The 26,292-nt window shown below is 55.9% G+C and overlaps 3 protein-coding genes across 3 annotated transcripts; all 3 read left to right on the top strand.

Annotated features, from left to right (window-relative positions):
* Positions 1 to 308: 308 nt before the first annotated feature.
* On the top strand, positions 309 to 4,554 carry SLC34A1 (solute carrier family 34 member 1). Its single transcript, XM_054388953.1, has 12 exons — positions 309 to 453; positions 600 to 782; positions 1,213 to 1,341; positions 1,417 to 1,560; positions 1,670 to 1,781; positions 1,868 to 2,063; positions 2,298 to 2,393; positions 2,507 to 2,606; positions 2,848 to 3,015; positions 3,345 to 3,461; positions 3,771 to 3,895; positions 4,000 to 4,554. Exons 1-12 carry the CDS (start codon positions 309 to 311, stop codon positions 4,552 to 4,554), a joined length of 2,070 nt encoding a protein of 689 aa, XP_054244928.1.
* Positions 4,555 to 5,436: 882 nt separating this feature from the next.
* Positions 5,437 to 6,360, top strand: LOC128972827 (alpha-2Db adrenergic receptor-like). Its single transcript, XM_054388954.1, has one exon. The coding sequence runs from the start codon at positions 5,437 to 5,439 to the stop codon at positions 6,358 to 6,360; it is 924 nt and encodes a 307-aa protein (XP_054244929.1).
* A 3,625-nt stretch (positions 6,361 to 9,985) lies between these two features.
* GRK6 (G protein-coupled receptor kinase 6) lies at positions 9,986 to 24,903 on the top strand. Its single transcript, XM_054389306.1, has 16 exons — positions 9,986 to 10,037; positions 13,411 to 13,506; positions 17,005 to 17,117; positions 17,442 to 17,519; positions 17,786 to 17,886; positions 19,123 to 19,215; positions 19,491 to 19,554; positions 20,188 to 20,328; positions 20,997 to 21,187; positions 21,947 to 21,984; positions 22,111 to 22,200; positions 22,290 to 22,498; positions 22,778 to 22,915; positions 23,179 to 23,316; positions 23,471 to 23,605; positions 24,849 to 24,903. The coding sequence occupies exons 1-16, from the start codon at positions 9,986 to 9,988 to the stop codon at positions 24,897 to 24,899; spliced, it is 1,728 nt and encodes a 575-aa protein (XP_054245281.1). The 3' UTR covers positions 24,900 to 24,903.
* Positions 24,904 to 26,292: the final 1,389 nt, after the last annotated feature.

Here is a 26,292-nt window from a genome sequence, read left to right as displayed (position 1 = left end):
GGAGCGGAGGCGAGGGGCAACGCGAGGCTCCTTAGACTTTGCTCTTGGCGTGAATATAAAGGGCCACAGTGCCCCATGGGCCACTTCGCTGGAGGGATGTGAGGATGTTGCATGTAGACATAGAGCTGTCCTGAGTGCCTGGCCAGCCCCAGGTGAGCAGGGTCCTGGGCTTACTAGGGTGGCATGGTGGTGGTTGGGCCACCGCCCAGGGGACCACTGGGTGATGGAGTGGTGCTCCTTAGTGGTGCCAGCACTACAGGGATCCAGGGGGCCAGTGGTTGTTAGTGCAGCGCAGCTGTGGCTCTGCCATGGTGACACGCAGCCACCTCTGCCCAGCCCCAACAGGAGTGATGCTGCCCTACCAGAGAGAGAGCCCAGCCCTGCCCCGCTGCCCAGTGCGGGGAGGAAGGGTGGTGCATGGGTCCCAGTTTGCCTACTGCCCCAGCCGCCAAGGTAGGTGTCCCATGCCCTCCTCTTCCTTGCTCTGCTGAGCCCAGCTCTGCTTCTGGCCAGACCCCAGCCCAGATAGTGCCCAGCCCTCCTCTGCAGGGCAGACCTTGCAAGGATGGGGCTGTAACACAGGTGCCTGCTCTCCCCAGCTCTGCACCAGCTGCCAGGTGCCCACACTTGCCCTTTCACCATCAGTGCAGTGCCTTGCCCTGACCATGGCTACACCTGTCCCGGCTCCCCAGGGCGCCTGGGTGAGGGCAGGGAGCGGTATGAGTTGGATGCGTTGCCCTGGCAAGGGCCCCGGCTGGGCTTGGAGGAGCTGCAGAAGCCAGGTGAGACCCACAGGGGGTGGGGACACAGCACCCGGGTTGGGCAGCACTTCAGGGACCTGCCAGAGGTACCCGGGGGTCTGGGGGTGCCAGAACTTCAGGGTGCCAGGAGAGCTCCAACTTTGGCCCAGGAACTGGCAGCAATTCCCTCCTGCTCACCAGTGGTGCCAATCCTCATATTGGCACCCCAGCTGGACACAGACACTGTCAGCTCCCTGGGATGCCAAGGGCAGAGTTGAGGGGCGATGAGAGTGATCAGCAGAACACACTCCACAATGGGAGGAGATGGAGGGGACCTGGGGAGTGATGGCACATCTGGGGACATAAGCCCCATCCTGCCAGGGTCATGGGAGGATGGCGTAGGGCTACAGGAGCCCAGGGAGCCAAGCCCTTGCTGTAGCTGGTGTTTAACACTCTCTCTTGTCTTGTGCAGAGCTGGGGTGCTGGGCCAGGGTCCAGTCCATCTGTGTCTCCCTTCTCAAGGTGCCCCTGATGTTCGGGTTCCTGTACCTCTTTGTGTGCTCCCTGGATGTGCTCAGCTCTGCCTTCCAGCTGGCTGGAGGTAGGATGGTAGGGATGCCTGGATGACTGGTGGTACCCACCAGGCCAGCACCCCGCCACTCGTGTTTTCTTGCAGGCAAAGTGGCTGGGGATATCTTCAAGGACAATGCCATCCTTTCCAACCCAGTGGCCGGGCTGGTGGTGGGCATCCTGGTGACCGTGCTGGTGCAGAGCTCCTCCACCTCCACCTCCATCATCGTCAGCATGGTCTCCTCAGGGTGTGAGTGTGCCTGCAGGGATCCTGGGGACCTGAATCTGGGGGATAGGGTGGCTGGATGGGGTCACCCTGCACCGGGCCATGCAGGGCTAGCGCGTGTCTCTGTCTCCAGTGCTGGAGGTGCGCTCTGCCATCCCCATCATCATGGGCTCCAACATTGGCACCTCCGTCACCAACACCATTGTGGCCCTCATGCAGGCTGGTGACCGCAGTGAGTTCAAACGGTGAGAGCTGGTTGAGGCAGAGGGGACTCAAGGGCCTGGAAGCTGCTCCCCGGGGCTACCCCATGCTGACAGGATCCTCTGCACAGGGCTTTTGCCGGTGCCACAGTGCACGACTGCTTCAACTGGCTGTCGGTGCTGGTTCTGCTGCCTCTGGAGGTGGTGAGTGGGTACCTGCACCATGTCACCCACCTGGTCGTGGCCACCTTCAACATCCGCAGTGGGAAGGATGCCCCTGACCTGCTGAAGATCATCACAGAGCCCTTCACCAAGCTAATCATCCAGGTATCCTCATCCATGGCATCCATCAGGCCAGTGTCTCCAGGATGGTGGTGGTCCCCCAGCACAGGTGTCCCCTGTGCTAGTGGAGATGTCCCCAGCACTGGTGTCCCTTTGACAGCATTTGTATTCAAGCATCCCCAGGCTGGCAGTGGTGACCTCATCTCAGCGAGATGAGGTCACCAGGCTGTGGGTGCTCTCAGCCCCCAAGGGACCTCTCCAACACTTGTGTTGTTGCAGTTGGACAAGTCGGTGATCACAGGCATTGCAACTGGAGACGAGAGTCTGCGCAACCGAAGCCTCATCCGTGTCTGGTGTGGCCCCACACCCCCACAGGTGAGGTCTATGGCCCTGCTGGGGCCACCAAACGATCCCACAGAGGGTAAGTAGCAGGGAAGGGTTGGCCAAGGACACTGTGGAGCCCGCTGAAGCTCAACTTCTCCCTGCAGATGGCTGCTGTGGGGCTTGGGTCCCCTCCAAACTGCACGGGCCTTGGCCATTGCAGCACTAAGGGCATCGAGAGCCTCCACAACATCACCAGGCAGAAGTGTGAGTGGGTGCAGGGGGCTTGGGCAAGGCTGGAGAGCATAGGGCTGGGGAGGTGCAGGCAGGGATGGGAGGTTTTATGTGTGATGGAGAGGTGCTGGGCATTGGACTGGAGCCACAATGTGGGACAGGACTGGGAGGTGTTGGTGCTGGGATCCAGGTGTGGGGCTGTCTGGGGCAGGGCCAGGTTTGTGAGCAGGGCCAGGCTGGCCTTAGCCCCTCGCCCAGCCATGCTGTGGGGCAGGCGAGCACCTCTTCACCGACACACCGCTGCCTGACCTGGCCGTGGGGCTGGTGCTGCTGGCTGGGTCCCTCATCGTGCTCTGCACCTGCCTCATCCTCCTGGTCAAACTCCTCAACTCACTGCTCAAGGGGCAGGTGGCCAAAGCCATCCAGAAGGTCATCAACACTGGTGAGTGGAATGGCACCCTGTCTACCACTCATCCCCATCCCTGCTTCCCATCCCCTAGCTGTCTCTAACCCCCATCCCTACCTGGACCCCCATGCCCACTTCCTGTCCCTAACTCCCACTCAACTTGTGGCTGTCATGTCCTCCTGGTGTCCAAGTCCTCTTTCCCCAGCCATCCTGGCCACTAGCCAGGTCCCATACCTACAGCTTGGCTTCACCCAGAGCCTCATCTCACAGACCCTTCCCCAGCACTATGTAAGAGCTCAGAGCTGCTCCCATCTAACATGTCCATGCCCATGTCCATGTCTGTGCCCATGGTCATGCTGTGGCAGACCTCCCACACCCACTCAGCTGGCTCACTGGATACTTCGCCATGGTGGTGGGCGCTGGGATGACCTTTGTGGTACAGAGCAGCTCTGTCTTCACCTCAGCCATCACACCTCTGATTGGTGAGTCTCATCCATGTTTAGTCCCCTTCCATGGTGCCCATTATGATGGCCAAAGGGTGCTAGAATGCTCAGAGGTCTGCAGAATCATGCCTGGGAAAGCACAGGGATGGCAGTGGTGGGGAGAATGGGATGTGGTGGGATGGGATGGGATGGGATGGGATGGGATGGGATGGGATGGGGTGGAATGGGATGGGATGGGGTGGGGTGGGATGGGGTAGGGCTGGATGAGATGGGATGGGGGGGGGGTGGGATGGGGAGGGTGGGATGAGATGGGATGGGGTGGGATGGGATGGGGTGCCTCTCTTGCAGGCCTGGGGGTGATCAGCATTGAACGTGCCTACCCGCTGACCCTGGGCTCCAACATTGGCACAACCACCACTGCCATCCTGGCTGCCTTGGCCAGTCCAGGGGACAAGCTAGCCAGCTCCTTCCAGGTACAGGCAGCCCAGCCCCTGGCTGGGCTGGCAGGGGGCACTGGGCAAGGCAGGGGCTGGGGGCAGCCCACGTGCCTGGTCTGACAGGGATGCCATCCCTGCAGATCGCACTCTGCCACTTCTTCTTCAACATCTCTGGTATCCTGCTGTGGTACCCACTGCCCTTCACCCGCCTGCCCATCCGCATGGCCAAGGCGCTGGGCGAGCGCACAGCCAAGTATCGCTGGTTTGCTGTGCTGTACCTCATCGTCTGCTTCCTCCTGCTGCCTTCCCTCATCTTCGGCATCTCCATGGCGGGCTGGCAGGCACTGGTGGGGGTGGGAGCACCCTTCCTCAGCCTCTTCTTCTTTGTGGGGCTGGTGAACGCGCTGCAGGCACGCAGCCCTGGCCGCTTACCCAAATGGCTGCAGACCTGGGACTTCCTCCCTGCCTGGATGCACTCACTGCAGCCCCTCGACCGGCTCATCACCCGGGCCACTCTCTGCTGTACCGACCGCTGCCGCAGCCCCGAGGGCTGGGAGGAGCACGAGGGTCCTCCCCGGGACAAGACCAGGCTGGGGCTGGACAACCCTGCACTCTCCTACATCGAGGAGGTGCCCAGCCCCACTGTCCGTGTGGGCTCCCCTCGCCTGGCCCTTCACAGTGCTACCCGGCTCTAGCTGGCACCAGGTGCCTGGCCCACTGCTCCCGTGGCCACCCAGTTTCTGCTGTCCCCGTTCAGCTGGTGTCTAATAAAGGCTGAGCGCCTGCACCCCAGCTGCCTCCTCACAGACGCTCCTGCCTCTGCAAATGCTGCTGGAGCTGCAGCTGTCAGACACCCACCATCTGCCCATGTACACATACCACCCCTGCACATCCTGGCCCCATACAGGTGCCCTGCACTGGGGATGCACCAAACACACAGCTGGTGCCATGGGGGCACACACTGACAATGCCACAGCTAAGCCCTGTGCCTGTGGTTTGCAGCCAGCCTGTACTGAAGTGCTGCAAGCAGCATCTTCTTCCACCCACCTCATGCCCAGAAGGCTGAGTCAGTGGGGTTCATGCTGCACCACTGTGTGCCATGGCAGTGTGTTGGTGAGCACAGGGCTGCTGGTGAGGTGCTGGCAGGCTGGGGCTCAGCAGGATGTTGACTCAGCATAACCAGTCAGTGTCACCAGCTTGTCGGATACTTCAATACACATGACAGGAACCCACCCACCACATCACGCTTTAAGTGTCAGCAATAACCATTCTCCCACTGCCCAGAGTTGCTTGGGCTTCTGCCAGTGATATCAGCCTGTCACTCCTTCCCGCCTGCCCAGCCTTCTCTGGGAGGAGGGAGCAGCAGAGGCAGTGGGACTGCCGTGGAAGCTGCTCTGGTACTCCCGATACTACCAGGAGAGCCTCCTCCTTGCTGCTGGCCCAGGTCAGTACAGGAACTCTCCAGGGACTCAGTGATTGCAAGGTTGTATCACAAGATGCAGTGAAGTCAGTGAGCAGGGCATGCATGGTAGGGGGCAGCTCCATGGGGCTTCATCCACCCAAGGTTCTGGGCAGGCATGGAGGCAGCCATCACCCTCCCCAACACTTCCAGTAACAGCAGTGGCACTGGCAGCACCCCACACTCGCCTGTGGCCACAGGCCTCATCCTGTTGTCCACTCTGGCTATTCTGCTGGCCACAGTGGTGGGCAATGTGCTGGTGGTCGTGGCCATTTCCATCAGCCAGGTCCTGCGGGCCCCGCAAAACCTCTTCCTGGTGTCCCTTGCCTCAGCAGACATCCTGGTGGCCATCATTGTCCTGCCATTCTCATTGGCCAATGAGCTGATAGGCTACTGGTATTTCAGTGGTCTGTGGTGCAGTCTGTACCTGGCACTGGATGGGCTGCTCTGCACTGCTTCCATCGGGCACCTCTGTGCCATCAGCCTTGACCGCTACTGGGCTGTCACCCGAGCTGCCCGGCTCAACCTGCGCCGCAGCCCCAGGCGGGTGAAGGGGATGATTGGGGCAGCCTGGGCAGCAGCAGCCCTGGTGGCACTGCCGCCACTCCTGTGGGCCCATCCAAGGAGCGAGAAATGCCAGCTGAGCCAGGAAACCTGGTACGTGCTGGCCTCCCGCGTTGCCTCCTTCTTTGCCCCAAGCTTCGTCATGGTTGCCGTCTACTGCCGCATCTACCACCTGACCACCTGGCAGACAGCAGCCTTCCTCCCTGCCTGCACCCTGCACCCCGCCAGCACTGGCAACAGTAAGAAGGGGCTAAGGGTGGGGATGCTGGACTGGCAGCAATGGAGCCAGCACCAGAGTATGTTGCTGTGTCGACGGCGGCTGGTACGGGCACAGGAACGTCGCTTCACCATCATGCTGGTCGTGGTGATGGGAGCCTTCGTGCTCTGCTGGTTCCCTTTCTTCTTCACCTACAGCCTGGGGGCTGTCTGTGGGGAAGGCTGCCAGGTGTCCAAGCCACGCTTCCGTTTCTTCTTCTGAATAGGCTACTGCAACAGTAGCCTCAACCCCCTCATCTACACCCTCTTCAACCGGCACTTTTGCATCGCCTTCCACCGGCTCCTCACCATCCCCTGCCAGTACTGCACCTAGGACCCTGCCAGGACTTGGGGAACATGTCTTCAAGCTCAGCTACAAGTGCAACACAGTGGGGATGTCCAACCACATCTCCATTGCTGTGTCCTGGCATCTCAAGAAGCTGCTAGTGCTGTCATCCTCCTTGGACCTGCAGCTCCCAGCTGTGCCATGGATCCCAGACCGCAGTGCCAGTGTGTATCTTGAGGTAATTTTGGAAACGCAGGGTTGAATGAAATGAGGCCAAATTCTGTGCCCGGGGCTGGTGTCTGCCTCCTGGGAGCCTACCAAGTGGCACCCATCACTGGCACCTGTTATTATCCAGGTCCCCTTGCAGCATGGGATCTTGCTGCAGAAGGAAAAGGAGGAATGATATCTCAGTGTCAGAAGGACTTGAGAGAGCGTGGGAGATAGCATCACATGGGAACAGACTCCAGCACAGCCTGAGGTGCAAAGGGCCATAGGGGCAACCACATTTCCCCTGACAGCAGCAGCCAGCTGGCATCCACCCTGCTCAGCTCCCTCACTTGCTCCACACAGACAACCAGGGGTCAGGGGCCACTTCATTTCTCCAGTTTTGACACTCAAAATAGAAAATCTCAAAATACTGGACTTTCACTCAGCTAAAAACAGCTGCTGGTGGCTGGGATCTGGAGCTCAAGGAACACTGGGCTCCTGCCAGGCCCTGCTGGGATGAGTACAGCTTGGTTGTGGGGTCTGGCATCTGGAAGGGATGGGGGTACTTGCAGCAGTGAGGATTCTTGGGCCATCTCCTGTGCCTGCTAACCCTGCATGTGGAGGCATGTAGCATGAGCTTTGGGGATGGATGAGGCTCCCAGGGGAATTGTGCCAGGATGGGACCCAGCACTGACCCATCTGGAGGTGGCTGGCCCCAGTGGTTGAAGCCACTGTGGCACCATTTGCGGAAGGAGCTGCTCTATCTCTGCCGCCCAGCTTTCCCTCCCAAGGCTGCCTTTTGCCTTTTCACAATTAAACAGCACTTTGTTTCTAAAAATATGCAGACATGAGAGTGCCTGATGGGGACTTGGCCAGGCCAGCTTGGCTTGCTCAGGGAAAGGAGCTCTTCCCTATGGGCACTAGCACCAAGAGCAGCACCCTGGGGCCCTGTGGTGCCCTGGCTTGTGAAACTTGTGCATGTTGCCCTCACCCTTGCCTGGCACCACTGGGACAAACCAGGGGCCAAGTCATTGTCCCTCTTCATGGGCACACAGGCAGAACTCTGTGATGCTGCTGGACAAAGAGGGTTAGGAACTGGCTGGAGTGCAAGCATGCAGAAACCTTCCTGGTTGGGCAAGGAGCTGCCAGCACATCCAGCTTGTGCTAGCACCAGGGCAACATCTGAGCCATGCAAGGGAGCTCCAGGCTGAAGTCACCAAACATCAAATTCTGAAGGTTGGAGTCTGAGAGTGCCTAGCAGGCACTACTGGGGTGCTCTGAGGAGAGGTCCCTCCACCTCACTGCATCACAACCCAGCACATTATCCTGCCTGCAGCAGACAGGTCAGGCAGGTCACCCTGACCCTCTGCAGCAGCCTCTTCCATTCCAAATTTGTACAAAGTCCATTTAATCCACCACAGCTTGACCCTTATTCCTGCCTTGTTTGTGACCCTAGCACTGCCAGGAAAGTGGTTCCTCTTGAAATGCTGATTACTCCTGCCCAGCTGCAGCACCTGCACTCATCCAGCTGGAATTGCATCCTGCATTTTCAGGCTGTTTATTCAATTTCTCAAGATTATTGTGAATTACTGTCCTAATAGGCTTGGGTTTGGAGCCCTCCATCTCCAGCCACATTTCATGTGCAGAGCTAAAAAGCAGAGTCCTAGTTACACCACCTGGGCTGCCTCCAGCTCTGTTGGGGACACCAGGACCCCTGTGGACGCCTGTGCTGCTCGGGTAGCACCCAATGGCTGATGATTCTTGGTGGTGGCAGGAATAGGACTGCAACAGACCAGCTGCAGGAAGCAGAAAGCAGCAACCTAAGGGTTAAGCATACAAATGCATGGATACAAAGTAATTGCTTTTGAAGCTCAAAATAAGTATGTACCACCCTTAAAAGGAAAGCAGCTCTAAAAGAAGCAAGCTCACAGTGCGAGCTCATCTCTCACAGCAAAGTAACATAGGAGATCACCTCTGGGTGATCACTCTCTTCCTCCTCCTTATAGCTGCAAGTTCATAACCAGCAGATCTTACACTTGATCTTCAGCTAATGCTGAAGGGCACAGCAGACCACCGTCAGTACCAATTACGCAGGCAATGAGTGCCTGGAATAATTTGTGTTATTATCAGCCTCACTACAGCCTGTGGACATAAGCCCCTTCCCTCCTCCTCACTAGCACAACCTGGCCAAGCAACGCTCAGGGGCACCCAGGCTAAACCCCACCAGCAGGTTTTCATTAAGAAAGATCGGTGGAGGGAGACATGGGTTTGCAGTGGTTACAGAATCACAGAATGTATTTGGTTGAAGAGATCTCCAAGATCATCCAGTCCAACCTTTGACCCAGCACTGGTGACTCCCATATCACAGCTTGTCCTCAGATAGCATAAGACTGCTGTTAGTTGAAGCACTAGTAAAAACAAACAAACAAACAAAACCCAACACACCAAAAAAAAAAAAAACCCAACAAAAAACCCACCAACTTTTAGAGCAAATCATTGCAGCACTCAAAAGCCCAAGAGGAGCTCCAGTAAGACCAGGCTGCCAGCACACATGCTCCACCACCAAGAGCACTAGAGAATGAGGAACTCCTAAACCTCCACAGCAGCCGTGACCACAGAGGCTGAGCACAGCACGGGAGCTTGCACCATCCGCACTGCAACACAGGGATTGACCAACACTGGACATGCAGGTGCTTAGAAGACTTTACTGAGGGCAGGCTCACAAAGAGTGAGGTTGCAAAGAGAAGGAAGGTCCCCACTGTGCCTGACTGCTTCCGACAGTAGAGCAGGACACCTAAAACACCCACAAACCAACAACCCTACAAGAAACAGGAAAAAAAAAGAGCCGCTCGGCCCCACCCCTTGCAGAACGACCCTATCACGACCCAATCTGCATCAGAGTGGCAGCTCTACACCCAATCAAATGCCGAAGAAGGTGAGTCTCTCCCTGTGGTGGGCGCGGTTGAAGCTCCCCCAATCCGTTCCCGGAGCGGCGGCTGCGCTCTCTGAGTGACATCTCCCCCTCCAATCAGCACCTGCCCCTTTTTCCCGGCGGGGCTTCGCCAATGGCACCCCAATGACGCGCGCTTCTCTCTCCCCGCCCCGCCCTCCCACGCCTCCGCCCGCCGTGGGGCCAACGGGAGGGCAGCGCCGTTGCGGAGGGGGAGAGGCTTCCCTGGGAGGTTGGGCCAATGAGAGCGCGGCGCGGGAGGAGCGTGGCCAGGCATTGGCGGGCTGCACGCGGGTGGGCGGGGCGCGGCACGGCGGTGGTGGGGGGAGGCAGCGGCGGGGCGCGGGCCGAGCGGAGGGGAGTGGCGCGAAGCCGGGCGGGAGGCGGCGGCGCCCCCCCGGGCCCATGGAGCTGGAGAACATAGTCGCCAACACCGTACTCCTCAAGGCTCGCGAAGGTGAGTGGCGGCGCCTCCGGGCGGACACCAGTGCTCGGAACAGAGAGGGGAGGCGACAGGCCCGGGGCAGCGCGGCTGTGGAGCAAGCCCAGCGCCCGGAAGGTGCCGGCCAGTCGTTGGTGTGACCTGTGAGGCTTCTGGGCCTCTTCCTAGAGCGGTGTCCGCTCCCCGGGGCTGCGGACGCGCGAGCTGCAGGCTCCGGCACTGCCTGTCCCCGGGACCCGGCTCCGGGCTGTTCGTCCTGGGTGGTCGGGGCCATGGCTAGACGAAGGTAATGGTGCAAGTTGAACACAGGCCGCCTCAAAGCGCTCGGCTCTAAATGAAGCCCTAGCGCTGGGTACTGCCCCGGGAACCAGGAACTGCTCACTGGTCCGTGTAGTGTTTGCTCTGGGGGTTTTGAGCCCTCCCGGGGTGGCTTTGCTGTCTCCCCGTATGGAGACCACCGCCAGCCTCCCGCCGGTGCAGGCAGCTGCTAGCCTTGCCCCTTCCAGAGATTGCTCACGCGTCTCTGGTCGAAGGGAAATGGCAGCTGGAGAAGAAAGTTGACTTCAGGCTTGTGAGCTGCTGCTTGCCCCACAAGGGCCGGTACCGAAACTGCAGCGGTGAGCTCCACCCCTCCGCCACCTTCACACCGTATCTGCTTCTGGTCCGTTCAGTGCCAGGAGCTTTGCTGGTGGTGTCACAGCCTCCTGCTGCTCCAGGCTCAGGATTGAATCCCAGGGCCTGGGTGCGGGATGCAGCCTGCCAGCAGTGGGGCTGGCCCAAAGGTCTGGGGTGTTGTGCAGAGACACCTCGGTATGGTGTAAGGCTGTCACACAGGAGCCTGGTGCTATGCAGAGAGGATCAGATTCTGCCAGGGATCGAGGAGTTCATTAGATCACAGAAAGTGGTGGGGAAGTACAGCCCCTCCTGGCCCACGTTGCGCAGCTGGCCAGAGCAAGTCATTCTGCAGCCCGAGGGGCCCGCTGAAATCCAGTTAGAAGGCTTCAGAGATTAGATTTGTGGGAGCAAAGAGCAACAAAATTAAATTTACATGGGCAGAAATATTTTTGAGCTGCTCGAAAGTCAGGCTTAGTACAGATATTTCAAGGTACAGTGACCATGGTAGACCATGACATGGTTCATAATAGCAAGTTTTGTATCAAAACCAAATCCAGACAAAACCAGTGGTGTTTGTGACCTCTAGACATGAGGCCCTGCTTTACACAGGGTGAGCGACCAGGAGACTGCCTTCTGTTATGCCTTCAACAGAGTGGAGTTTTGTTGCTGATACAGAATGAGGAGTTGGATTGCTGCTGCAGTGCTTTCCAGTGCTTCTCCAGTGCCTCTCCCCTGGCAAGCATTGGGCAGCTTGGTTACAAACAGATATGATGCACTGGCACACTCATGCTGGACAGTTTCTGGCCTGCAAGAGCCCCAGGTGGCTGTGCTGTCCATCTATGGCTCTCCCACCCATGGCTGAGTGGCCACAGTGGATGCTGGGGCAAGCTCTGGTAGCCTGTGTGACAGGACAGAGCCACTTTGCTGGCTGGGTTTGGGAGCACCCCATGCTTTGTCCTAGCTCAGCTTTTTTGGGAGCCTCCTGGCCTGTTGTGGGAGTGCAGGGCTGAGATCAGCCTGGACATGCTGGGGTAGCTGCTGACAGTCATCTTCAGCTGCTGCTGCAAGATGACCATGGTTTGTATTTCCTTCAAACTCTCCTAGGAGGGTTTGGCTCAGGGAAGGTGCAGGATCCTTCCTCCATTGTCCTCCTTGTCTGTCGGCCTCTGGGAGAGGGACAACGCCCCAGCTTTGAGCTGCCACCCAGGCCTGAAGTTCCCAAATGCTGAGCTCCGAGTGGAGGTGTCCAATCCTTTGCTCCATGCTCCAAATGGGTGTACTGGGAGATTGGTGTTCTGGGCTGTTTGCTGCCTTGATGGGAGGGTGGGGGAGAATCATGAAGGGCATTGGAGCCTCCTTTCAAAGCAAATAACTCAAGGAAATGCAAGCTGTCCTCTGGGTGCTGTGTGGCACAGCTCTGCCTTTCCTTGCATACCCTTGGGGCGAAGATGGCTCTGCCTTCCATGCCCTCACTTGGGTGCCCCTGTCCATTTCATTGCCATAAGCCATGGCTGACAAGAAGGTGTCTGTACTGCTGGTTTCTTCCACCCCTGCTTACCCTTGAGTCACTTCCTTCCTGAGTTTGTACAATCATGCAGCCCAGCTGCTGGTGTGGGGCAGATGCAGTGCAGTGACCCAGAGTGTGCCAGGGACTCAGACCTGGGTTTAGCCCCTGAGTGATGGCCCCATCCCTTCTGCTTGTTCAGCCAAGGCCTCCTGCAGTGCGGGAAGCTGGATGCCCAGGAGCTGTGTGTGGGTTTGGGGGCTGAATTGCATCCACAGTGGAGGAAAGTGTTATGAAAGAGTTTCTCAAGAGCTGATAAATGCTATTCACCCACCCTGATTTCAGAAAGCTGTGCCTTTGGCCCAACTTTTCCACTGTTTCCTAAGGGAGGTGGGAGATTGTGTGTGTGTTGGCACTTGGCAAGGGAAGGCAATCCCTGGTGGTTGGCTGACCCCAGCAGTCAGGTGTATGAGTGTTTCAGTATTCAGTACTTGCTATGATATAATTTTTTTAATCTATCTAAATGCTTTCCCACCCAGTCTTACAGCACTGGGCATTTACTCCAGCACCTGAAGTTGAAATACTATCAAGTTTGGGGATCTTGTTTTTCTGAGGCAGGCTTATCTCTAAGGAAAGGTGGGAGTGTCCCCACTTCACAGGTGGGAAACTAAAGTGATGAGCCCCGGGCAATGCAGTGAGTTGTCTGAAGCTAGGATTAGAGCAGGAATTCCTGTCTCCCAGCTTCATGTCCTCCCTCTGAGAGCCCCTCCCTGAAGTAAGCAATCAGTCTGGAATGAGTAGGTGGCATGAACATCGTTACTACAGCAGGAAGGGCTTCACACCGAAGGACTGTCCTGGAGAGGTGATTAGTTATGAAGAGGTCCTGAGGACAGGCTTGGGAGCCAAGAACTCGGTGTGCAGGCAGAGTAACCTGTGGCTTTAGGCACTCCTGCCTTGCATACAAGTTAAATACCTTAATACCTTAAATAGAAGTTAACCAAGATGTCCAAGTGAGAGGTCGTCATGCTCTTGGTTGGGACTCTGCTCAGCAGCTGCAGTGGTCTGTCTCCTTCCTCTGCTAACCAGGGGCTCTAACACTTGTTCCACCAGCCAGGAGATGGTGGTACCGCTTTGGTCTTATTTTCCTTACCTGGACTTGCTTGAGCAAATGATCAGAGGGTGTCTCCTCTCTCAGCTTCTGGCAAGGGTAGGCTGCAGTCAGATGTCCTGACTTCATAACCCAAGGTACCAATGTTGTGTGGTCTGCAGGTGGTGGTGGAAACCGAAAAGGCAAGAGTAAGAAATGGCGCCAGATGCTTCAGTTCCCCCACATCAGCCTCTGTGAGGATCTTCGACAAACCCTCGGTAAGATGTGGCAGCTAGTAAGAACTGAGTGGGGCCAGTGGGTGAGCATCTGCGGGAGTTGTGCACCCAAAACAGTCATGTGAGGGGCAGGGATGTGTAAGGGGGCATGTGCCAGCCAAAGCCCATCTAGGATCACCTGGAGCTTGGGACGCAGGGAAGAAATGCTGGGCATTTCTTGTGGTGTGTTGTGTGGCACTCACCAGATAATGCCTGTTGATGTACCCATACACCTTCTAAGCTAGGATGAGCTTCAGTAGAGAGAGCCACCTTCTCTGTGCAAATAGACCTGCTCAGTGCTGCAGAGTTTTGGAGCATTGCCCTTCTCTGCAGACCTTGTCTTCTAACACTGAAGCAGCAGTTTTTCCTGAGCACAGCTGGGTTCCTGCTGTGTAGTTCAGATGAGGGTTGTACAGTTGGGCAGGGCTTGGCCTGTCATTTTAATACTGTACTTTGTACTCTTCATGGCTTGAACGTTGTTTGTGCAGCAGGCTTGGTCCTGAGATCATCTATAACTACCTGAAAGGAGGTTGTAGTGAGGTGGGTGTCGGTCTCTTTTCCTAAGTAACAAATGATAGGACAAAAGAAAATGGCCTGAACTTATGCCAGGGAAGGTTTAGATTGGACACTAGGTAAAATTTCTTTGCTAAAGGGGTTGTCAAGCACTGGAACAGGCTGCCCAGGAAAGTGGTGGAGTCACCACCCCTGGAGGGTTTTTAAAGACACGTAGATGTGGTGCTGAGGGACGTCATTTAGTGGTGGACTTGGCAGTGTTTGGTTCATGGTTGGACTTCATGACCTTAAAGGTCTTTTCCAAAATAAACAATTCTGTGAGTCTCTGATTTTATCATGTGAAATTGTTTTGGGACATGAAGGCTGGGAATGCTTTACTTCCTGGGAAGGGGAATGCTAGTTTAAGTTGTCATTCTGGATTCAGCTGCAAGCTGGAGAGTGGCATAGTGATGGCCTTGTTTCAGAGCAGGTGTCACTGGGCTGAGTGGTTTTGGGAGATTTCTGCTGCTCCAGTCCCCAATTCCACCCTGCCCAGGTTTTCCAGTTCCTGGTGTCTCCAAAGAGAGGAAGGTCTCATTTGAAGACACGTGGGACTGTAGCACTTGGAATAACTCAACCTTCATCATCCACACTGTAACCTCCAAGTGCACCACTGTGCACCACCTCCCAGGGCCTGCTTCACAGCTAAGTGTAGTCAGACGGGGACTCTACTTTTGATTTTGCTGCAGACTGTCTCTCTGGAGCAAGTTCTAAGCACTGCACACAGCTCTGGCCTGGGCTCTTCTTGCAGCTCCCATCTTGGCCATCCCAGTTGTTAGCTGCTTCTCTGAGAGCTTTTCCTCAGCTGATGCCTGTAATCTGACTGCAGCTGCCCTTCCTGTGGGTGTCACGACATGTTTTCCAGCACTGAACTGCACATTTGCTATGCTGTCCATTTGCTGGTGATGAGTGTTGGTGGTCTCTCTGCTGTCCCACTGTCTGGGACAATGATCTTGTGAAGCTTTAGGAGATAAATCCCTCCTAGTGGCTTGCTGTTACCACCCACATCCTCAGTTCTCCTTGGGAAGGCATGTGCAAGGTGGAAGCCACCTCTCTTGGTTTCTCTGTGGAAGAGATGACCGTATTCCCTGTTCTCAGGTCACTCTTTGCTAGAGTGGTTTGTTTTCCCTTCCCTGCTAGAAAAACATTTATTTCCTATTCCAGAGGTTTGGCAGGCCCATGAGCATGGTGGGCTGGTTGCCCAGTGCAGAATTAAGCTCTTTGTGTGCCCTGGCTACAGGGAGCAACCTTGCGTGAGCCAGGGCAGTGGTGAGGGCAGCCGAAACCTTCTGATCTTGCTGGCAGCAAACTCGCCTTCCCCAGCTGAAGGGAACTCCTTCCCCTGCAGATACAAGGAAACCGGCCAGGCAGCCTCCTCCCCCACCACAGCCAGGCTCTGCTCTCTTCTGCACCCTCAGGAAGCCACAGTTTCCTCGGGAGAAACTGCTGCATGGGGAGGGGAAGGTTGGCAGTACCCAGCACCAAGGAGTGCTGGAGGATCCCCTGTGTGCTGGCGGATGGCTGTACATCTGCACCCCAGGCAGCCCTCAGTGGCAATGGCTGTAGCAGAAATCTCTTCTGGCCCATGATCAGACAACATCTCAGTGAAAGGGGAGGGGGGAAAAAAAGCAAAAAAATGGAAGTGCTCTGCATGGTCAAAGGGGTTTGTGCCTGGCCTCTTGGACTTCAGAGAGGGGTAGGAGAAATCAGCAGGGAAGCTGAACTCCAGAGGGCTGTAGGATTTGATGTACAGTGAGTGTCAGGCACATGGAGTTGGGGAGAGCTAATTACTATGTGCAGCATTAACAGGACATCTGTGGAAATGGTGCCTGATGTTATGATGCTGCTGCTTCCAGCCAGGCCTTTGGGAATATGAGTGGTTTGTAAGAGTCATCAGAGCAACTCCTGGCCTGGAAGATCTGCCTGGAAATAAGCTTGATGTGTTCCTTGTGTGTTTGGAGTAGTCACTCAATCTCAGTGGAGAGAGGATTGAGGAGAAAGCCTCTAGGCAAGCAGGGGACACAAAGGTACAGGTTGGGAGGTGGTCTGCTGGAGAGCAGCCCTGTGGGAGTCCTGGTGGATAACAAGTTATCCGTGGAACAGCAATGTGCCCATGTGGCCAAGAAGGCCAATGGAATCTTGGGGTATATTAAGAAGAGTGTGTCCAGCAGATTGAGGGAGGTTCTCCTCCCCCTCTACTCTGCCCTGGTGAGACTTCATCTTGAGTACTGTGTTCAGTTTTGGGCTCCCCAGTTTATCACGGACAGGGACCTACTGGAGAGGGTCCAGTAGAGAGCTATGAGGATGATTATGGGACTGGAGCACTGCCTTATGAGGAGAGACTGGGGCTTTTTAGTCTGGAAAAGAGAAGACAGAGGGTTTATAAATATCTGAGGGCTGAGTGTCAGGAGGGAGGGGACAGGCTCTGCTCACTTGCTCCCTGTGACAGCACAAGGAGCAATGGATGTGAGCTGCAGCACAGGAGGTTTCACCTCAACACAAGGGGAAGTTCTTTACTGTAAGGGTCACAGACCACTGGAACAGGCTCCCCAGAGAGGCTGTGGAGTCTCCTTCTCTGGAGACTTTCAAGGTCCATCTGGATGCATTCCTCTGTGACCTGAGCTAGATTGTATGGTCCTGCTCTGGCAGAGGGGTTGGACTTGGTGATCTCTTTGGGTCCCTTCCAACCCCTGACATCCTGTGATCCTGTCCCTTGCTGTGCAGGCAGGCTGTGCAGAGTAGCAGGTCTTTCAGGGAAGATCTTCTGTAGGGGAACATAAAACCTCAGTCGTGCCTCTTGTCCCCATTGGGTCAATTTCATTGTCCTGGGAGTCTCAGAGTGGTGGGACTATGAGTTAGCTGACAAATCACAAGCCTCTCCACTGCTGCCTGTGGGCTGCAGCTGCTGCTTTGAGGGCTGGCAGCGAGTGTCCTTCTCCACCTTTGCAGAGCGGGACTACTACAGCCTGTGTGAGAAGCAGCCCATTGGGCACATGCTCTTTCGGCAGTTCTGCGAGACACGGCCTGAGCTGTCACGTTGTGTCAAGTTCCTGGATGCTGTGGTAAGAGCAAAACCCCTTGGATTCCACTGGGGGAGGCAGGGATGTTCTTGGCACCCTGTGCACAAGACTGGTTGGCCCTGGATGTTGCCAGATACTTCTGGTCACGTAGGGTTTTCCTGAAATAAAAATAAAAAAAACCTATTCATTACAGTTTCTTCAAGATGGGGCTGGGCCTTTGCTTAGGGAGCTGTTTGCTGGAGATCTGGTTTTCCAGGAAAGCAGAGGAAAGCTTGGGCAGAGGGTGCTGCAGCTCTGCAGCTGTTGCCCGGTAGCAAGGCTCAGTTCCTGGCTGAACCTGCTTCTCATGCTCTTTGCTCTGTGCAGGCAGGGTACGAAGTGGCTCCAGATGAGAAGCGGAAGGAATGTGGGCAGCACCTGATTGAAAAATACTTGAAGCCAAATGTGAGTAAGAGGTGGTGCTTGCTGCCTGCAAAGGCAGAGCAGTTGGAAAGCTGACATCTGTCATTACCCATGTCCTGCCACAGCAAACGTGCCGGGCAAGACAGAGAGGGCAGAGTACAGAGCCACCCACCACCTCACAAACAGTCATACTGCTTTTCCCACTGCTCTAAAGCAGATGGTCACCTATATGCTCTTCCTGTGGGCTTCTTCCTGGGAGTACCCTGGGGCTCTGCTCCCTATGTCTGACTCCATCCCTTTGTCCCCAGAGTGAGGACCATGTGCCTGAAGTCCCCTCACAGCTGGTGGATGCCTGTTGTGAGAGACTGGAGCAGGAACCTTCCAAGGAGCTCTTCAAGGAATCCACTAAGTAAGCTGGAAGGCTGGGGTCAGCCTTCAGGTTGTGCAACAGCATGGGGTAAATGCTGCCACAAATTTGCCTTGTCACACATGGTTCCTTCCTCCAGGAGAATGAGGGCTGGTGCTAAGGCTGGGGCCTGGGGAGTTTTGGGCTAGTGATTTGCAGCACAGCTACAGAAAAGCTGCTGTGTGGGCTCTGGGAACCACTGCAGAAACCTCTGTTACCCCTCTCACTGTGCGTGGATCTGAGCTGCCGTGTGGGAAGACCCCATTTCAGCAAGCCTCAGCATCTGTGTTGTTCCCAGTTTTTGTGCTTGGATCTGCTAGGCACCCACAGAGCAGACCTGACAGCTGGACTCCCAACGCCAGCAGTCTTCTCCTGCTGGCCTCAGTGTGGCTCTTCTGCTTAGGTTATGCTGGCTGTTGCTGCAGAGGTGTAAGGTCACTTCTCTTCCCATTGCAGAAGCCATGGCTGAGGTCCTGGCTCTGGGTGCAAAGCAGAAGCTGTTAGGCAAAGCAGGCTTACAGCCTCCACCCCTCCCTGAACAGTAGCTGAAGCACATTGCTTCATCGGGCACAGGGATGTAGCAATGGGTTTGGTACAGCCTTCTGGGGAGCTTTAGCTCTGTGTGTGGTAACTGCTGTCACTGAATGCAGAGCCTCTGGGCTGGGCCCTGCCTGCTCTTGGCAGGCTCTGAAAGGGGAAGAGCCCATCCGCTCCTCCTTGATGCATGTCTCTAGTCTAGACACTGTGTCTAAGGCTCTTTACTCTGTTGGGCAGCCCTGGCACTGCTCTCCAAGGCAGTTAGCTCTCTCGAGCCAGATCCCCTGTGGCCTTTTGTGCTGGGTGCTCATCGGAAGCTGAACAGCTCAACGCTTGGTGCTGAACGTTGCTGGCAGCTCTCAGCAGCTGATTACAGCCTTGAGCATGCCCTTGCCCCTGTGGGCAGGGGGACAACTGCAAAGAGTCTCATTGTCCCCCTCTGTCCCACAGCCTGGGCTGGTGCTGAGAAGCAGCAGTTAGCAGTGGTTGCAGGGTGCTGTGTTCATCACAGCAGTACCTCCGATGTACCTTCCTTTTGCATCAGAGTCAGCAGGGAGGGAGGCTTTCTGGGCCAGCACTCAGCACCAGGCTGAGTGAAGGGATGGCTCTCAGGGCTGCTCTCCTCCTCTTTCTGTGGGCCACCAGCTTCTCCCACAGCTGTCGGCAGCTCTCAGGATCCTTGCTGCCTCTTCTCTCTCCTAGGCTTATCCATGACTACCTGAGTGTGGCTCCCTTTGCTGACTACCTCGACAGTTTGTACTTCAACCGCTTCCTGCAGTGGAAATGGCTGGAACGGTAATGCTCCCGGCACCCTGCAGAGCCCTGCACCCTGCTCACATGGGGGATGCCTGAGCTGGGCCCCAGCCTTTGTCTGCTCATGTTCTCCTTAAAAACCCTTTATTAACCCATCAGCAGTCCCAGCCTTGCTTGCTTTACAGGGAAACAGGGCCTGCTTGAGCCTGGGATTTAGGGCTGAGCCCCAATCTCAGGCCAGGGCATGGGGGTGGTTTGGGTTTCAATACCTGCTCTCTCCCTGCTCCCATCTCCCTCCAGTTTCCTTTCCCTTACAGGCAGCCAGTGACCAAAAACACTTTCCGCCAGTATCGTGTGCTCGGCAAGGGCGGTTTTGGGGAGGTGAGTGACTACCCCTGTGCTCAGGGTATCGGGCAGCCACCACTGCCTGCTGCCAGATGCAGACCTGGGTTGGCTGTCAGGGTGCCACAAGCTGCTCCATCACCTGGAGGCAAGTGCTGCTGACTGGGGGCAGTGGGGGCTCTGCGCTGTGCACTCCTGTGCTCTGGGCATTGTGTGATATGTCATCTGAGGGGCAGGGTTTCCCCTCTTGCCAGGCACTGAAGGTGTAGGAAGTGTTGCACAGGGTAGGTAGCAGTGCCCTGTGGTGCGTCTTGCTGCCTGGGCAGAGAGCCAGGTCTGTTCCCCAGGTCTTGGCCAGAGAAACTGCACTCCTCAAAACTATCACTGTCAGGCTTCCTTCTGTTTCTGGAGCAGCCTTCTGTCTTCTCAGGCACCAGCCATGGTGCTGCTGTAGATGGCAGGGGCATCACAGACCTCTGCTACTTATCTGTGACATCTGGAGCTATCACTGTTCCTTGTGTCCTTGGTTTGACAACAGGCTTCTCGCTGATCTCAGAGTGAGATGGGGACAAGTACATCTCTATCTTACCATGTCTATCCCTGAGAGCAGAACCTAGACCCCCACCCTGGAAACAGCAGTGGGAGGGTACTCAGCCTTGTCCCCTCTTGCAGGTTTGTGCTTGCCAAGTGCGTGCCACAGGGAAGATGTATGCCTGCAAGAAGCTGGAGAAGAAAAGGGTCAAAAAGCGAAAGGGAGAGGCCATGGCCCTGAATGAGAAACAGATCCTGGAAAAAGTGAACAGTAGGTTTGTAGTAAGTACATAGGAATTGCTCTCACTTTGCTGCAGTTGATTCTTCCTCCAACCAGCTGGCCTTGCACCTGTATGCTCCTCACCTGGTGTGGAGAGACAGGAAGAGGTCCTGCCCATTGGGGTAGAATCCTGGTGGCTGCAAATCTCCCCCAAAGCTGGGGTCAGGCAGGACCACCTGCTGCCTCACAAGATGACCTAGATGTCCCCAAAGTCAGACCCAAACACCCATCTGGTCTCACAGGCAGCTTATTAACTTCTGGGGCAGAAAAAAACAGTGAGAACTGTCAGATAGCCAAGTAGGCAGAAGCCTAGCCCTGAGTTGTGATGAGGAGCTCTCTCCCTGCCCACACTGAGATGTGGACAGACTCAAACTTCTCTTTATGGGGGATTCATCTCATGCCACCCTGGGGTTGCTGTTGCGTGCTGTTTGCCTTTGGAGGGGAGCAGTTCTGACTCACAGAAATAGTGTCCTCCCTGCCTGAGGAAAGCTGGGGGCGTGCGGGGACTGCCGGGCACTTCCACGTCCTCCCTGGGTTTGCACAGTTCCCTTTCTATCTCCTGTGCTGGCAAAGGCCCAGTTCTGCTGCCTGTGGGTGGCTGCCCATCAGAGTGTATGCACCTCCCTTTTCCAGCTGTGTCTTCTAACAGCCTTTCTGCCCTGAATTGCAGGTGAGCTTAGCCTATGCATATGAAACTAAAGATGCTCTCTGCCTAGTGCTGACCCTCATGAATGGAGGGGACCTCAAGTTCCATATCTACCACATGGGAGAGGCTGGCTTTGAGGAGCCCCGGGCAGCATTCTATGCTGCTGAGATCTGCTGTGGCCTCGAGGACTTGCACCAGGAGAGGATAGTGTACAGGTGCGCACTGCCTGCTCCCTTCTGGGAAGCCTTGTAGGGGCTGCAGAAGCAAGAAAGTTCCTGCTGTTCTTACTAGACCACCTGGGTCTGCCTGCTCAGGAAAATAAGCTCAGGCTTGAAAGCAGCACAGAGCTGGGTGAGAGGGGATCAGGAACAGAAAGCTGATCTTGTGGGAGAGACCAGAGAGCTTAGCTTGGCTTCCTCATGCTGGTAAATGATCATTGCCAAGAACAGGATGTGATCATGCTGCGAATGCCTCAGGGCAGGCACTCGGGTGCTTAACTTCCCGGGCAGTATTGACACTGGAACAAAGGAGGGTAGGCTGCCCTGGTAGCTCCAGACAGAGCTAGGCAGGAGGGGGAACACTGTATGACTGTGTGATGGGGTTGGGGATAGCATAGATAATTATGGGCTGGAAAGTCCCTCCTAGTCCTGCCCTGGGACAGAGTAAGCAGAAGAACAGTCTGGTCCATCTCTCTTACATGGCCTGCCCTATAGTGAGCTCTGCACCTGCAAAGAAGGAATGAGCCACAGGCTCACTGCTTCCTTGCTGAGGGTTGAAGATTGTCATAACCTGCTTCTCTGCCTGGGAGAGGAATGCTTGCAGGGCTGACTCCAGGGCAGGGACCGAGGGGAAGGTTATTTGTGTGCCTGAAGCATTCCTCTGCTGTTTATCTGTGACTTCTTGAAATGTCACTGTTCCTTGTGTCCTCTGCTTTGACAACAGGCTCCTTGTTAATCAAGTGTCTTCCTTCCTAGGGACCTGAAGCCAGAGAACATATTGCTAGATGACCATGGTGAGTGCAGGCCAACAAAAGCCCTGGGCCTGGGTCTTTCTCTCTTCCTGTGCTTGAAGCTGGGTTTCTCTGTGTTCTTGGCAGCTTCAGACGTTGTCCCCTGATCTTGTCTCCTCCTCTGTGCAGGTCACATCCGTATCTCAGACTTGGGGCTAGCTGTGCATGTGCCAGAGGGCCAAACAATCAAGGGCCGGGTGGGGACAGTTGGCTACATGGGTAAGTGGCCCTGGTTTAATCAAGAAGTGGTCTCTGACTGCAAGTGTGTTCTCCCTGCACTCACATCCCTCACCCTTGCTCCTGTGTAGCTCCAGAGGTGGTAAAGAATGAGCATTACACCTTCAGCCCAGACTGGTGGGCTCTGGGCTGCCTGGTGTATGAGATGATCGAGGGGCAGTCGCCCTTCCAGCAGCGCAAGAAGAAGATCAAGCGGGAGGAGGTGGAGCGGTTGGTGAAGGAAGTGCAGGAGGAGTACTCAGAGAAGTTCTCGCCCTGTGCCCGCTCCCTCTGCACCATGGTATGAGTGTGTGTCCTTGTCCCTTTTTACTGCCATCCCTCCTTTGCACACAGCAGGAGAATATCAGGCCTGGTGCTTGTAGAGGTGGTGGTGGCAGCCAGGTTCCCTTGCTCTGGCTCTGATAAGACCATGCAAGAGGGTCTAAATTGTCTTTATTTCCAGCTGCCTAGCAGGCCTGTGCTGTCCCTAGAGTCATACTGCAGGAGCCTGACTGACTTCAGGGCTTCTCCTCTCTGAAGCAACCTCCAACCTGAGGCACTGATTTCCTTTGTGTTGCAGCTTCTGTGCAAAGACCCTCTGGAGCGCCTGGGGTGCCGAGGAGCTGGGGCCAAGGAAGTGAAGGAACACCCTCTCTTCAAGCACCTCAATTTCAGAAGGCTGGAGGCAGGCATGCTGGACCCCCCGTTCAAGCCGGATGTGAGTGCCTGTCTGTATCTTCACCTCTTTAGTCATTGCTTTCTGCCAAGGGAAGCAGGAGCCCTGCAGGGGCTAACCTGAGGAGATGGCACCCATTCTCTTCCTTCAATGTTTCTTGAGTCTGGCAAGGCTTGAGAGAAAAGGGCTCATGCAAGCTCTGGGCTGCAGGGAGAGTAGCACTGGCCTTGGTCACAAGCCATGGCTGGTTGAAGTTGGGGCATCCTAATGGAGCCTGGCATTAGAGCCATTTTTGTGCTGTTTAGCCCCAGGCCATCTACTGCAAGGATGTTCTGGACATTGAGCAGTTCTCCACAGTGAAAGGGGTGGAGCTGGAGCCCACAGACAACGACTTCTACCAGAAGTTTGCTACAGGAAGTGTGTCCATTCCTTGGCAGAATGAGGTGAGCTTGCAGGACAGGTGTTTGCTCCTGTTTGTGCCCACCTCATGCTGGCCAGTGTCTTGCAGGATTTGTGCTGTCCCTGACACTCTTGCACTGGGCTGGTCCCCTTCTGCTTTGTGTGGCAGTTGCTACAGCCATGTTTATCTTCTTCCAGATGATTGAGACGGAGTGTTTTAAGGAGCTGAATGTCTTTAGCACAGATGGCACAGTGCCCCCAGACTTAGACTGGAAAGGGCAACCTTCTCCACAGCCCAAAAAAGGGTTACTCCAACGCTTATTCAGCAGACAGGTAAGAGTGCCCAGTGTTTTTTTTCCCCAGCAAGTTCTCCAGCAGCACCAAGCTCACTCCTGCCTGTGCCAGCCAGATCGGGCAGAGAGGTGGGCATGACAGGGCAGCAGGCAAAGTCTCCCCCTGTGCTCAGTGGCCAGACCCCAGAGCTCTCAGGAGGACACATACAAGGCTGCAGAGAGCCAGCCCTTAACCTGGCTGGCACTCCTCATGTTGGTGGAGTTGAGGGCTGTTCTGACTGTAGTCACACAGGGAGAGGGATGTCGGTGAAGGCACTAAAATAGCAAGTCTGCTCCTTTCCCACATGAATAATGCCATCCCTGATGAGCTCTTAGTTATGTATCCCTGTGTAGGGGGCTGCCCTAGCCAGAGCTACCTCTGGGCAGGAATGTCCAGCCCTTCTTGAGGCAGGAAGGACCTGCCTCAAGGCAGAGGATGGGCAGCTGCCTGTAGCAGGGGCTGAGCTGTGATTTGCCACATGTTTTCTCTTTCCAGAGGTGAGCAGTCTCTCCCCAGCTGCTCTGCTCAGGGAAATACCTGGTGGCCCGTGGACATGGCAAGATCTGGGAAAGAGGAGTGTTGTCCTTCAGTGCCTATCTCCTTACCCCAGCAGAGCACAAAGCTGCTGCTTGTTCTAACTGCCCCCCTGAGCCACTAATCCTGCTTCTGTGCTCTTGCTGCCTTTGTCGGGGAGGCCTTGCCCTCAGCTTGAGCCAAAGCTGCCCCTGCACCACTGCTGCTGGGAGCTGTGCTCCCAGGAGCTATGGGAAGTTTTTTTCACTCCTCACTTCAGATGTCCAGGACACACTCAAGGGTTGAGAAACCCTGAAGGGTTTGGAACTGCTCTGTGCTCAGACTCCCATTCCAGCAAAAAGGGCTTCAGCTGCTTCTTCAACTGTCTGAGCCCTCAGCAGGGCAGATCGTCTGTGCTGGCACTGAGCTATCTCCCTGGTGGCTTTAGTCCACAGAGCTCATCTTCATCCCAGCTTCTGACCTAGTCAGCTGTGTGCTCACCAGTCTGCCTGCCAGGAGCTGAACCCCCAGATGCAGCTTGACTGTTTCTCTGCTGACTTGGGGCCCACTGCAGCCTCCTTGCCTCCATGCAGCCCTTCAATATGCAGGCGGGGGGGCCTGGCCTTTCCTTGTCAGAGGGCAGCTGCAGGCTGGGTTGTGTGACCATGCTCACCCTCTGCTTGCTGTGCTCCTCTCTTCCTCCTCCCTCTCCTTACCTTTCTGACTTCAGGACTGTTGTGGAAACTGCAGCGACAGCGAGGAAGAGCCCACCCGGCTGTAGAGCACAGCTTGTTCTCCAGCCCTTGGGACCCCCTTGCCTCTCCAGGTGCCCAGCAGAAGCAGTCCAGCCTGTGAAGGACAAGGGAGCAGCGGCCCCACAAGGTGGATTTGTTTACAGCTCTACACACCCCTGCTTGAAGACTGTGAGGATGACTCCAGGGCTGGTGGCAGCATGCGGCTTGGGCCAAGGTGCCTTTGACTCTGCAGGCAAGCCCTCATCCCCAAAACAGACCTGGACACTTCTGAATTTGCCGCTTGGAATCATGCTGCTGCAGTCCACCAGCTGTTGCTCCCATCCTGAGCTCAGGGTGGGAGGGAGGGATTGCACTGGCGTGGGCTGAGGCCAGACTGGAGCAGCTCTGCTGACACATTCCATGGTGCCAAAGTGGCACTGCAGGTCTGGTGTATATTTATATGTTGGTCTGTACATATCACATGTCAGTTTTTAATCTATAGGTTGGGGCCTGCACTGCCCCCACCCTGTCACAGGCACAAATGTCCTCCTATGGGGAGCGTGACTGTCCCAGTTTTATACCAGGGAGTCCTGGGCAGAGGCCTTCTGTGCCTTCAGGTGCCTAAAGCATCTTTCCTGGACCCTTCTGGCCATGCTGAGTCGTCCCTGGCTCCATTGGAGTCCTTTGCTCAGCCCCCAGGCACAGGAAACTGCTGTTCTAAAGCGTCTGCTATTGCATCCCAGCAGCAGGGTGTCACTGCCTTGTCTTCACTTCCCTATCTGCTGGAGCCTGCTTCCTCCTGCCTAGTCTCACACATGCTGCCAGCTCTGAGAAGCCAGTCCTGGCTCCCCTGTCTAGACCAGCAGCAGGCACCCCGTGGTCCAGCAAGACACAGCTGCTCCTGCAGCATCTGCTCAGAAGTCACCTGCTGCTGGGTCCAAAGGCTTGGTCTGATCCCCAGTGTGATACAGGATGGCCCCAGCTCAATTCTACCAGCTCTGGACCAGCCATCCATGTGTGCTAGGGGGTGCTGCAGTCCCCAGGCCATGATGTTGGGAGGAGCAGACACATAAGAGACCCTGCTTTCAGGGAGCAAAGCTGTGGTAAACAGAATGCCCCTTCCCAGGGTCACACTGTGAGCTATGGCCCAAGAGTGAGCAGGGCTGGGCCTAGCCTGCCATCCTGGCTTTGTGTGCATCTCAAAGGATCCTGGGGAGCCAGCACACCTCTTGTGCCCAAGGGCAGGGCAAGAGTGAATGGGCTGGAGCCCAGTATGTCCCTGTGGGGAGCAGCGTGGAGCTCATGCCACCTTCTTGTCCTGTCCCCTTTTGTCCCACTCGTGCCAACTGTGTCTCTTCTCTGTGTGTCTTTTCTCTGTGTATGTGCACATGTGTGCAGCATGCTGCCTTGTGCTCATTCTGAGCCAGGCCCCCCGGGGGG

This window comes from Indicator indicator, chromosome 18 (assembly GCF_027791375.1).
Source record: "Indicator indicator isolate 239-I01 chromosome 18, UM_Iind_1.1, whole genome shotgun sequence".
Taxonomy (NCBI): Eukaryota; Metazoa; Chordata; class Aves; order Piciformes; family Indicatoridae; genus Indicator; species Indicator indicator.
Note: the sequence above shows the minus strand (reverse complement) of the source record. Positions and strands in the feature narration are given on the sequence as shown.

What these genes read in the sequence shown, in the direction of transcription:
- SLC34A1 (XM_054388953.1), top strand. Translation starts at nt 309, where the DNA reads ATGGTGACACGCAGCCACCTCTGCCCAGCCCCAACAGGAGTGATGCTG. An exon ending in GACCGCAGTGAGTTCAAACG is followed by an intron (nt 1,782 to 1,867) that starts GTGAGAGCTGGT and finishes TCCTCTGCACAG; the next exon opens with GGCTTTTGCCGGTGCCACAG. An exon ending in AGCCATCACACCTCTGATTG is followed by an intron (nt 3,462 to 3,770) that starts GTGAGTCTCATC and finishes CCTCTCTTGCAG; the next exon opens with GCCTGGGGGTGATCAGCATT.
- LOC128972827 (XM_054388954.1), top strand. Translation starts at nt 5,437, where the DNA reads ATGGAGGCAGCCATCACCCTCCCCAACACTTCCAGTAACAGCAGTGGC.
- GRK6 (XM_054389306.1), top strand. Translation starts at nt 9,986, where the DNA reads ATGGAGCTGGAGAACATAGTCGCCAACACCGTACTCCTCAAGGCTCGC. An exon ending in GCAAGGGCGGTTTTGGGGAG is followed by an intron (nt 19,555 to 20,187) that starts GTGAGTGACTAC and finishes CCCCTCTTGCAG; the next exon opens with GTTTGTGCTTGCCAAGTGCG. An exon ending in CATATTGCTAGATGACCATG is followed by an intron (nt 21,985 to 22,110) that starts GTGAGTGCAGGC and finishes TCCTCTGTGCAG; the next exon opens with GTCACATCCGTATCTCAGAC.